At 36.2% G+C, this 13,434-nt stretch overlaps 1 protein-coding gene across 1 annotated transcript in view; it reads left to right on the plus strand.

Moving 5' to 3' along the window:
* GABRA1 (gamma-aminobutyric acid type A receptor subunit alpha1) overlaps positions 1-13,434 on the plus strand; it is a 56,097-nt gene that overhangs the window by 13,010 nt on the left and 29,653 nt on the right. The window contains exons 4-6 of the mRNA XM_073355911.2: positions 2,132-2,199; positions 7,872-8,092; positions 10,701-10,783. Coding sequence (XP_073212012.1) covers positions 2,132-2,199; positions 7,872-8,092; positions 10,701-10,783 — 372 coding nt within the window. The remainder of the gene's footprint in view (positions 1-2,131; positions 2,200-7,871; positions 8,093-10,700; positions 10,784-13,434) is intronic.

Consider the following 13,434-nt stretch of genomic DNA (forward strand, 5'->3'; position numbering starts at 1 on the left):
AATATTATGCTATGTGTGACTACGAATAGCACATGGAAATTTCAGTCTTTAATTTCTTTAAAGAAATATTTGAGATTGACTTTTCTGCTATTTAAATTCTCTGCTGACTTCCTAAAAAGATGCAATAACATTGTTTGTTACATTAGCTGTGATGATGTATTACATCACAACTAATATTACATTTTGATAATTAACCACTAAAAATGTGTGGCTATTTTAAAATAAGATTTTAAATATTTAGAAGTTTTAGTTATTTTCAATTAATATAAATAAAATTATCGTGCACAACTATTGCTTTCTCTTCATAACTTTTGGTTTCATGTATACAGATTTTGTGCTTTGTTAATGCTACTGTTTTTATTGTTGAACATGAGTTTATTTTTGCTACTGTCCTATCCCAGGTGCAATTAATTACGTTTATTAAAGAGTTAGTCCACCAGAGTTCAACAAAATGAAATCCGTTTGAACTTGAAGAGTGGTCTCTTAAATCAATAATTTCTCTATTATATTGTTTTACAACTTTGAAGGAATATGTGTATAATGTAAAATGTATGTGATATCTATATAAAATGTTTCAATGTGTCAATGAACAGGATGTGGGTGGCCAGCTCAGCGGTTAGAGCAAGAGTCAGCGTTCAGGAATTGGTGCCAAGGGTTAGGATCAGGTTACCTGGGTCCTAAGCTGGGGCAGGAACTATTGCAACCATGGGCACATGCTTTGAGCAGCTGCTCAACTGTTGCTGCTGCTGGGCTTAAGGGCCGGTCTGCCGACTTTTCAATCAATCAGACTGTGTAGCCAATCAGGCAGTCTACTACAGGACAGCTGCACTTGTTAGGTTGCCCAGAGATTGCCTCTGCTGCAGGCCCTGATTCCTGACACAAAGTCCTGTGACAAATGTCCTTTATCATGGACCTTTGATTACCTCTCTTGCTCTGTGTCTAATTAATCTATTTTCTCTGGGACTACTTCTAATATTCCAGGCCTCTCAACAACTGACATTTTACAACTGTCATTTTATTTGAAATCTGAGAAATGTATTCTTCCTTCTTCTACATTTGGAAATTCCCCCCAAAACTCATTGGCTGGAGGTCAAGGATAGGCAATATTTAGAACTGAATATAGATTCATAGTTTCCAAGGCAGAAAGGGACGATTGTGATCATCTCATCTGACTTCCTGTACAGCACAGTCCATAGCATTTCCCCAAAATAATTCCTAGAGCATAACATCCAATCTTAATTTAAACATTGCTAGAGATGGAGACTCCACTAGACACACATAGACACAGACACACACACAGTTTACGTAAATTTTAGAGGCTTCTAAGTTATTATTAATCTTTTTTGTCTCCCTTAAAGGCCTATATAGCTGTTCTCATGATCCAAAGGGAACCTGGCAGTAGGGATGTTGAATGGATTCAAACAGCACTGCCAATAACAACTTAAACAAAAATCTAAAACGTTGAAAAAACAGCTGTTTAAAATATGAGGCACATACAGAACCCATGAAGATGTGGTATAATGGTTTAATTGGCATTTGTTTGGAATGGCTCACACTTGTCTTTTTCACTCATGAGTAATGCAGCCACCTCAAACCCCTGCTGATAAAAATACCTTTATATCACATAATACTGTATTTGCTCTGTCTTTTTCTCTCTCTGTCTCTGTGTATTATATAAATATGTAACATACATGCATATACATAAAAGACAAACAGAGGGTTAATTAATGTAAAACTTCATATGGACACATAAGATAAGTTTTGAGTCCAATATTAGCTATTGAGTACTCTTTATACTGTTGAAACAAGCAGGTGTATTAGTCAAAGGTTCATTTAAAGAGTTAATTAACAGCAGAACTATGACCTGTCTGCAAAGAGATTTCAACACCTAGCATAAAAACTCATGTCTCAAAAAAGCTGTACGGTGACAGCGCATTGAAAAAAGGGTTGCTGGAAATATTAACTGTGAAATTACATCTATAAGCAGTAAATTATCGAGCCCACATTGTAGACCAATTTTAGAATAGCTAATCAAAGCCAATAAATTTTCTATTCGGGTGAGAGTTGTGGTGGTTAGATCTAATGAGGGCTGTTGATAGACACTCACTGTCCTAATTTCCTGCTTCATCAGAGCGTGTAACTGAAGTGAAGACTGATATCTTCGTCACCAGCTTTGGGCCTGTTTCCGACCACGATATGGTAAGTGCCATTCTATATTGTTACAGTAATAATTTTTAGGGGGGGTTCTATAATAACATGATACCTAACTTTCATTTTTTATATATATTTTGGTTCCAAAATAATGTCAGCTTTTGCACTTTACCATAATTGTTAGCTATGACTGCATTTAAGTGCCCTTAAATTAGCAACCTCTGTGACTTGAATAATGGATTTATAACAGGCAATATTCCTGCACCATAGTATAGACTTCCTCTCATACTTAATCATTTTGAATGGATCAGTACCCTTGAGAGAATGATCACTCAGTCCAAATTGGCACACCGCTGATCCAATTGTCAGAAAAGATCATTATTTTAAAGCATGATAAACACTTAAGCCTACAGACTGAGGCCCAGGCTGTAGAACCCATGTTTTTAAATTAAACGCTGCTGATCAATTGGAAGTGAATTTCCTAGATATTGGCTGGTCAAAGAAGATTAATGATGAGAATCTGAATCATTCCTTTATGGTATGGATATCAAAGCCTAATTGCTGCATAATCACTAGGGAGTCACATGTTCAGAAACCTCTAGCACAGCTGCTGTAGGTGCTGGCCTTAAACTTAAAAAATGATGTAAAAGCAGGGGTAAGTTCCTTTACTTTTTTGCATATAAATGGAACCTTGTTCCCTTTCACATGTGAAGGGGCACTATTGAGAAGCCTTGGTCTGATGTATGGCTACTAAACCTTGCTATATCCTCACCATCTGTATAAAAATGAGTACTGGAAATATCCTAATAAAGTAGGCTTTTATTTTTTCCCTATTTAAATTAATCATCTATCTAATTGAAACACCAACGGAACTGGAAGAGAAAAATATAAGTGGAGGAACTAACACATCAAAGTAACTGATTCCTTTGGGTGTGTAAATTGCTGGGTGTATAAATTAGACCAGTCTCCAAAGTTACAGCTGCACTTACACAGCAGTTAATTAAGGTTCTAGCTGAACAACGTAGCATTCCATGATGGGATTATAGATAAAGTGTTTCTCCAAAAATTAGTTATTTTTCATGTGCCACTTTTTGGTACTTTGCCCAATGCCACCATTCTAATGTTGCTCGAAGGGGATGATAGCATTTACACATTACAACTGATTTGAAAACTGCAACAGATAGTTCTTTTAGGATGATATTAAAGCAGGCAGATGTGTCAGTGTGTTGGGCTGCACAAACTAGTTGACTGCCCCTTTAGATGCTCAGTCCTTTCCAGTGAAAGGTAATTCAGAAGAATGGGTGGATCAAGTGACCGATGTTCTCAGTGCACACACACTAAGATGGGAAGCAGCTGCTTTCTAGTGGAGAGTGGGGCATACCTGCACAAAGGCTGCTTGTATTGAGTGGATAACTCTAAAGCCGAAATAATAATTCAAAGCAAGTAATGCATTTGGTGAGTTTTGCCTTTCTTCCACTTGCATATAAACTGCAAACAGATTGTGAAATTCTTACATTTATTTGTTATTTGAAATTATAAGTAAATTACTTCAATGGCAATTTCTTGGACTGCAATTTGTTTAATCCTGCTATTAGTCACAGTTTGCACTCTGTTGATAAATTAGATAAGTCGCTTCAAGTTGCTTCTCTTCCCTGATTGGCTAATTGATATAACCAGCCAACACAAGGCAACCCAAGTATTTTTTTTAAATACTAGTATGAAATTTGAAATTAATCTTCAGTAAATAGTTAGGCTTTTAAACTAAAAATGTAGCAGTTTAGATTTCAAAAGTGATTTAGGATGCCTCTATTTTTGAGTGCTCAATATGGGACACCTTAAAGGGGCCTCACTTTCAGAAGGTGGCTGCCCAGCACATTCTGAAAATTGGGATCCTTTAAAATCTCTCAGGTTCAGCACCCCAAATCACTAGCCACTTTTGAAAATCTTAGCTGCTTTTTGCAAGTTGGTTCAGATGTTCATAGGAAGCAAACAGTAAAGGATAATGAACGTGATTCAATCAAAAATCATTTTAAAATTAGAATTAATATTTATGAACATTTTCCCCACCTATTTGCTTGGATAGACTATTGTCTGAATGTGGGTAGCCAGTTTCATTGTGGAATTCCAGCAGTGGATGCCACCCTGTTGAGCAATACATTTGGGGATCTTCTCATGGCATAAACTTAAGATCAAGACAGCTTGTAGGCTTATTGATATATATATATAGGACTATGCCAAAGCTGGACTTTCTGTGTTACTAAGATTTGGTTGATTCAAGTGATTTAATTATTGAATACAAGTTGAAGCTAATTTGACACTTGATACATGTCTATCTTTATATGACACTTGGCATTTGGGTAAAAATATAATACTAGAACCTAACATCATCTATTTTCAAAATTAAGCATCGGTGTATATTAAAACAAAGAACTAATATATCAACATCAATATATCTGAATTTATGTGGCACGAGGAACCACGAGGTATGAAAAAATAGGATAGTTCCTAAAAATAATTTTATAAACATACACCACAGTCTTAATTTTCACTACACTAATCTTGGGCAAAGACATGCATTGATTTGTTAATAAAATGAAATTTACAGTAGAGGCTTAGAGTTTATGAACCAGTATCACATAGGCAGGTGTATTTCAATGTTTAAGGAATTGTTGCTAGTTATGTCACCTATTGCTCATCTACCTTTCAGGAATCCAGTAATACTGTGTAGCCTGTTGACACCGACCCTACTACTCCCTCTTAGAAACACCTAATACTAAATTTGTGTACTAAGTAAAATGAACATGGAAGAAGAAAGAGAGATGGAACACATAGCATATGGTTACCATCACCCCAGTCATTTTCCTTCTATGGTCTGTCTCTCTTTCCCCAAATCTTCCATGGTTTTTTAGATGCGAAGCTCCGCAGGGCAGAAATTCTGTCTTCCTATATATTTCTATAGCAACTAGCACAATGGGGCCTAGCCTTTGGGTGCTCCTGCAATATACGTAAAATAATAACAGTACAAACAAACAAATAATAATAAATAATAGCCAGAGAGAGGCAGCAGATAGGATTAGGAAAACACAGAAAATATTAAATCATTTATTTTCTGGACTTTACAGGCCTTCCCGAAAGCAACAACCCTAAAATATTTGGCAATTATGTGAATTATTGTGTGGATACAAAGGGTTAATTTATTTTTCTCTGATTACATTCCCATTAATGTAAATGTGACCAATCCTAGCTGTGAATGGTGCAGTCTGATTCTTGTCTGGCTTGTTTAACTACATATTTACTAGAACTACAGCAAAGAGTTTTGGGAACTCTATTTTCCTGCTCTGTTAAGTCATGTCCCGTGCCACAGAAATCACACCCATTCTGGTGAGAAGATCTGACCATTTGATGTTAAAACTGGCTTTCTGATAGCTTTCATCTGAGAAGAATAGCTAACCCTAATGAAGTGTGAGCATAGCCAAAGCATGTTCATTTTTAAATGTCAGTGAATGCTCTGGAAAAAGGTTTTGCGGGGTAGAGGAGCCTATAGTCAGGAAGGGCAGAGTGCCTGACTAGATCCATAAATACTTCCTCTCTGCTTTTGTTCCTCTTCCATCAAATTATTTGGTCACACAACTGATCTTCTCTCAACTTCAGATCCCCCTGCACCAATATCCAGTGACTGATTGAGTTCCTTAGTCTCCTCCTTCCAAACTTTCACGTCATCCCATTGTATTCCCTTTCCTCAGTATCAGATGCGGATGAACAATTGCTTCTATGCTGCAAGGCTGTCGTTTCCTGTGTTTATCTTTCACCACGCGTTTGAGTAGGAGGAAGTTTTGGGTAGAGCTCGGAGAACATGATGAAAGCTCAACAATCTCCTGTCACCTGCTGCTCATAAGCCACTGAGCCCTCTCACCTCTGCTTTGGTACAAACATTGGTGTGAAATCCTGACCCCACTGAAGTCAGTGGCAAAAGTCCCATTGACTTAAGTGGTACCTCATGTGAGCCTTGATCCAGCAAAACCCTTCAGCATGTACTTAACTAGAAGCATGTGAGTAGTCCCATTGAAGCCAAATAATCCTGCCCCCAGTTGTGGGATGGAGTAGGAGTCAGTAGGTGACTGAAAACAATAAAAATATTAATGTGATTAGAATTAAGCACATGCTAAAATGGCTTGCTGGATCAGGGCTTAAAGAAACATTTAGCCACATGTGACTAAACCATTTGCCTATGTGCAAGGAATTTGATTATGAATATCATACCAAGATAACAGATGAAACACAAAGACATACTGCAACCTTTCCCATCTAAATAACCTGTAATGCAGCTGATAGTTTACTGATTAGAAAACATCTCACAATGGTTTCTGCTCCATGAAATACTAACATTTGTTAAAAATAAATGGAGGAGTAAAGGTGGTCTGGTATGCGGGAATCTGGTGTGGAACCTAATTTCTTTCATTATTCTTTCCAGAGTGTCTGTCTTTCCTGATTGTATTCTTGGATAAATGTGTAGTTCTGTTACTTGTATGTGTAATATATGTCTATATATTTTGAGTGATGGCAGTGATTTTCCTTCATGGTTTGCCATTGGTTCTTTGTCAAAAAGTCTAAGGGGAGACTCAGTCTTCAGCCAAAAACAATGGATGATTGCACAGTGTAATTTTAAATCGTAGTGTTTTTCAATAGCTTCATAATAATCACAGCATCATAGCAGTTACAGATGGAAGAGATGTTTAAAGTCACATAGTTTAGCCTCATGTCAGTACACGATTATTTCCTAAAAAATAATTATCATACTTAATCATCATACTTAATCAATTATGTGATTTATTGTGTGGATACAAAGGGTTAATTTATTTTTGCAGTGCATTGTTCAAATATGTCCTTTTAGCCATTATTATTTCTAATATTAAATCTTTTCTATCATTCCCTGTTGGAAACTATTCCATGATTTTATATATCTTACTGTCTGATATATATATTTTTATATATTACAACTGTTTTGCAATTTCATCCTATTGCTTCTGGTTATGCTGCTTTGTGCCATGATAAAAAAAAAATCATTCCTTAATGAGTAATGGTTACTGTCAAGGATGAATTCTCCTCTCATTTACACTGATGTATATCAGGAGTAATACCCTACTTTCAAACTATTGTAAATGAGGAGAGAATCAGGTGTCCCGTCCCATCCCCCATCTCCTCAATTGTTGCCTAGGCAAGCTACAAGTTTGGTCCAAATCTTCCCTTGACTTCTCTCTGTACAGTCCAGTGATTCTGTGCACTGAGCTCTTGCACTCTTTCCTCATAAATCATTTCTGCCATAATTTTCAGTGATCTCTTGAACTCCCCCACAACTTGGCTACATAGGGCTAGAATTGAAGGCAATATTCCAGGTGCAGTCTCACAAAGGTTTATTTTATACCAAAAGACAAATAGTTTCCAACTCTATTACATAATGCTTCAGCATATGCAGTCAAAATATCATATCTGTTGTAAACTCATATATTACTTGCTGTCCATAATGCTTTCTAAGTTTCTTCCTAACATTTGTTTAGTTTAAATGAGTACCAAAGCTGTAACCATCTTAATAACAATCTTTAGACATGCTATACTGGTCTCATAATCTTGCTCTTACAAAAATGCTAAACGTTTATCTGTCAAACACTTGTATGGAAAAATATGACATCTTGAGAGTTTTCCTGTTGTATGAATTGCTCTAGGAATATACAATAGATGTATTTTTCCGTCAAAGTTGGAGAGATGAGAGACTAAAATTCAAAGGACCCATGACAGTCCTCCGGCTAAATAATTTAATGGCCAGCAAGATTTGGACACCTGATACTTTTTTCCACAATGGAAAGAAATCAGTGGCTCACAACATGACGATGCCGAACAAACTACTACGAATTACAGAGGATGGGACACTGCTGTATACAATGAGGTAAGAATAAGAATACAGCATTTTTTCATTTCACTTGAAATTACTACTTTTTACAGTACAATTCCCTCAAACAGAATGGAGAAATATTTCTTTTTGAAGATAATTGTATGTTTGAATATTAGACTTATTAATTATTTTCACAATAGGCCACACAATAATTGACTTAAATTCAGGAGTTTACAATATAATTTTTTTTCTCATGCTATACCATGGCCATTTTTACACTCTCTGCTGTGATTTTTGAAAGGCACCTAAGGGAATTAGGCCTATAGCATCAACTAGCTTTTAATGGACCTGAAATTGGAGTTGCTTTTGAGAATCCCAGCCTAAAAGCACAATGAAACCTGAAAGTTTGCTACTCACATTCTAGTGAACTGGGCCTAAAATGTAAAGATTTTTTTTGAGTACTATGGAAAACAGACTCTGAGGACTAGAAAAATGAGGGCACAGAGGTTTTTGCACACTTTCCTTGTTCCAGGGGAAATATAGGACATTATAGTCTAAAAATGGACATTCATTGTTTTAGACATAACAGGAAAACCAAGTGGTCTGAAGAATTTGTGAAAATATTGGGGAACATGTTGTTTCATTGATAGACATTACTCTTTTTATTAGCAATGTATCATTCTACTCATGGATAATTTGGATAATGATGAACTTGTGCTAAATGCTATTCAGCAAAGTAAATAACAAATTAATTCCATGCATTGTTATAGAACACAAAGATTTGGACTGAAAAGCTTTATAACAAACAATCGGAAAAGAATGTTGTTTTCTGGTTTGCTTGTATTCTTGTTTTTGGCATCTAGACAGTTGCCAGTCTACAGGTTTTGTCTATGATTCAAAGTATAAAATAATTCTTTAGACTAATCAAGCTGGTCAGATTGATACTTGTGTGAGTACTGAGATTTCTTTTAACACCTCTAAAAATGTTTAAAAAGGGGACAGGTGTCCCCAGTGTTTTGAGAAATCCAAATCTCCATGCTCCTGGGAGCATGTCAAATATGTTCAATTTATTCTGAAACATCTTTCAATACTGTCTAAGCTGGAGTCAGACCTTTTTGGCTGGCAGGGATACAAGTTCAGGTCAATTTTTCTTGTCTCCCCAAATTCTTGGATGTTGGGAACCTAATACACAAGAGCATCACTTTGCAGTGCACTGTTCAAATATGTCCTTTTAGCCATTATTATTTCTGTCTTCCTCACCTTTCACTTGTAAAAGTGCATGCATGCAATTGCTATATGGTATTCAATCATTACAGTCCTTTCCTTGCTGATGTGTGGTGCTTGACTTTTTCAGGGACAATATAAATCCTGTTGTCATAAGCCTTCTCTATTTTACCTGTCTTAGTGAGCAATATTTTTGCATCCAAGCCGATCAGATCTTTATTTTTATCAATCAGGAGCTTGAATTTATCCCAATATAATGCACCAACAACAAGGTTTTCATTTTAAGTACATTTCAATCCTCAAACCACATTAGAACCATTTCAATAAGGTCAGTATTTTACCCCAAGTGTTTATGTTGTTGAGAGATTACAGAAGTATATAATATGAAGGCAGTGAAAGTTTTGTCAGAGTAAGAAGTATGTGATCTATCTTAATATAATTTCTTAATGTCTGAACCTTATGTTATATAATGAATGTCTGACTCTGTTGGGTTGTCATTATCACCAATACATCTCTTTAACAAATTGGTACTGGACATTCTAAAGAACTGTGCTTAAAATGGGAAAAGTGCATCTATAGAACTCCATTTCTATTTCATGTTCAGTGGAACAGTCAATTGCAATTTAAGAAGTGGGTGTTCAAACTTTCTGTGTGGCCTCAGGAATCATTTACTGTGGCCTACCAAATAAAATAATTTTGAAAACTTTATGGGGAAGTCTGTTTTCAAACCTACACGGCCAGTTCATTCTTCCTGGGTTGTCAACTTTCCTGCAATGTTTGCACCAATCTATTGATTTTGGTTCATTACCAAACTGAGGCAGATGTCAAGAAAAAAAGGGCCTAATATAATGCCCATTGAACTCAGTGGAAAGCATCTCATTAATGCCAGTGAACCATGTGTCAGGTCCATATTGTATAGCATCTTTTATATGAAATGAAGGCTTATTTTGCAACATCTGATGCCCGTGGCTGATGATATTAAGTAACTGGAAAATTGGCCAAACAAAAAGCTACTGAAGAGGAAACTAAACAAGCTCTTTAACATGTTGTCCATTATTGTCCTGATACTCCCATTACTCAGGCAAAACTCCCGTTATTGTTCATGAGAATTTTGCCTGAGTAAAGACTCCAGGAACAAATTAAACAATATTAGAAGACTTGTGGAAGATTTCAGGCCAGTCAAGCAACATCTAGAGCTAAGCAAAGATTTACAGCAAGACTGAAAAAAAAAGTCACATTTTAAAAAAGTTGTTCCAAACCGTCTTTTAGAAGTTTGTGAACGATGACAAGAATTCTTTGGATTTCTCTTGTTACTCACTTAGCAAATGTATTTTATAATTGTATTTATGACATATACTTTTATATAATTGTATATATAATTTTGTTTGTTAACTGCATGAACCTATAATATTTTCTTTTGCTTATGAATCCATTGTAGACTGACTGTGAGAGCAGAATGTCCAATGCATTTAGAAGACTTTCCAATGGATGCACATGCTTGCCCATTGAAATTTGGAAGCTGTAAGTTTATTTTTAACTCAGGTTCCCCCTTTTAAGGCCACCTTACAAATATTTCACATCAGACCAGAGCAGAAGATTATTTAAAAATCTTTCCCATTTTTTTTAAATGAACATTTTCTACATGACTAAATATAATCCAACATCTTGTCTAGGCATCAGCCAAAGAGATAAATGGCTACACTCCAAAGACGTAGTTGCAGCATGGCATACAGAAACCCACTTTAAGCTTGACTGCAACTGAATTTTAGTTTGAGAATGAGTAAGATCAGTAATATAGATCCATGGATGGATGAACTGATTCAGATAAAAGTGAACCTCTTCCCCCCAGATTTGCACATTTTTGAAATCAAATACAAATCAATTCTTTTCTAAGATGTGCAAATATTTCCATCTCTTTTTAAAAATTGAAACTAAAGCAGAGGTATAATGAAAAGAAGGTGATCTTGTCGCACTTCTGGAGATAAAGCTGTTACAAATCTCATGAGAGAGTCCCATTCTTTCAAGATTTCTAGCTCAGATGAGCAGATTTATGGGTTGAAAATTGAATCCTGTTAATGTCAATTGGAGTTTTGCTGCTGTCTTAAATGGGGCCAGGATTTCACTGAAGAAGTTTAGTTTAGGTAAGCATCCTGGCTGAGACCAAACTCTTGACTCTTTTGAGAGTCATCCATCACAAATATTCCCATTTTGCAGATAAAGATATTATTTTAAAATAATTTAATAAAGTACACATATCAAAAAGCTGAAGTGTGAGAAAGTGCTTGGATCAGAAAAAATAACAGGAGGATTTTATTTCATCTAGTTCAACATAAAAAAAAGATGACAAAATGAGTGCACATTTAATAGGATACAAATTGTTTCCTCAATGGCTATTTCTCTTTCCAGTAGAAATGGGTCATTTCACTGATAATGGATAATTATTCATTCAATTAATTCCTCACTGGGTACCAGACAATGTGATAATTTACTTTGAAATGAATGGTCCTATATTTACTCTAAGAAAGGATTGATCTATAGCCTCTAGGCAGCTACCAGTCTTCTACACACAATTTTGAATAGTGCTGGGATTCAGAGAATAAAAAGCTTAGTAACTTTTAGTGCAGCTGGCCAGAATTTGGTACCTTTTGAATGCCAAACTTTCTTTCAGCTCTTCCAGGAAACATTTCTCACTATCTCCTGTGAATCAGAAGAAAATAAATAAAACCTCCAACTATAATAGGGCATGTGACTACAAGTGTTCTGAAAAAACTGAGCCACCAGGAAGCCTACCAAATATGTTTAATTTGTTTTGAATGTTCTTTCAAGAGTCTCTATTCTAGTCTAGGCTCTCTCTGGCTGGCTGTTTACCTTACAAAGTGTTTGGATTTTCAGATGTACAAGGCAAGTTCTCACAAGCAAATGGGAAAGGAATTCTCTGTAGATACAAACAAAATAAGGATGAAAGCAGGATAGATAAAATGAATGCATGTACAAATATAGAATCCTTAATACAAAATTAAAATAAAACAAACAATAATATCTTTAGATGTATTATTTATGGCTCTGATCATGTTTCCTCTGCCCTATACTCTGCCCTATACTTCATTATTTTTATTATCATCAGTGTGTATGATTGCTCTTCAAATGAACTAACTAGGGAGTAGGGGTCAGATCCTGCAGTGATGTCAATGGGAGTTTTACCTAATGACTTCAGTAAGAAGAGTGTCTGCTATTTGGAGCTAGATATGAAGTGTGTTTGTATGTTCCAAGCTTCCTTCACAAAACTCCATGACCAAAACACACAGTGAACTTTAACAGCCCTGCTACTTCAGTCTCGGACTCTTGTGCAAGGCACTATCAAATATATTGACTGTTTTGTAAAATGTACAAGAAATGGTATCCCTTTGAGGGCACAAAATGAATTTCCTCTGAGAAAAGGAGTGCTGCCTTCCTGGCATCATTCCACTTCTGCTGCTCTGAAGCTCCCTGGAGACTGGGCTTTTGTAGTTTTGGAGGCATGAATAAAGGTTATAGCTAATCTGTGCAATATCATCTCAACACCAAACTTGCAGAGACTTTGTGAATCAGTTAATGGTGATCCAGTCATCATTAAGATGCTTGGTGAAGTAGAACCCCCACTTTAAGCTGGCTTCCAAGTGTGGTGGCTAGAAAAAGCTAAGCTACCAAGTCGCTGGCTTATGTAGTAGCTTGGAGTTATTGTGGGGGCACAGGTCCTCTATAAAGAATTCCCTGGTCTTCAGGGATCTGAAATCACTACCTGTTCCCTGAAGAAGGTGAATCATATCGTGGGGGTGAGATGGCAAACATTTCTTCCTAAATGGCATGATAAGGAGAAAACTTTGACAGTTTCCAGTATGCTACACTCATTTCCCCAGAGAGGATGATATGGCCCTAGGATTGGAGCTAAGGTCTCAGAATTAGAACTTGTTAAGAATTTTTTGATGGAATGTTTTTTTCCTAGGAAAATGCTGTTTTATCAAACCACCCCCCCACCAAAGTTAGCAAAAATGTATCAGTTTTTAAGGTTTAGGATGGATTTTCTGGCCAAAATGAGAGCAACCAAGATCTCAGAATAGCCAATAGCCTGGTAGTTAGGGCACTCACTTTGCATGAGGGTGACTCAGCTTCAAGTCCCTGTTTTGTTTGACTTT

Source organism: Lepidochelys kempii, chromosome 8, assembly GCF_965140285.1.
Source record: "Lepidochelys kempii isolate rLepKem1 chromosome 8, rLepKem1.hap1, whole genome shotgun sequence".
Taxonomy (NCBI): Eukaryota; Metazoa; Chordata; order Testudines; family Cheloniidae; genus Lepidochelys; species Lepidochelys kempii.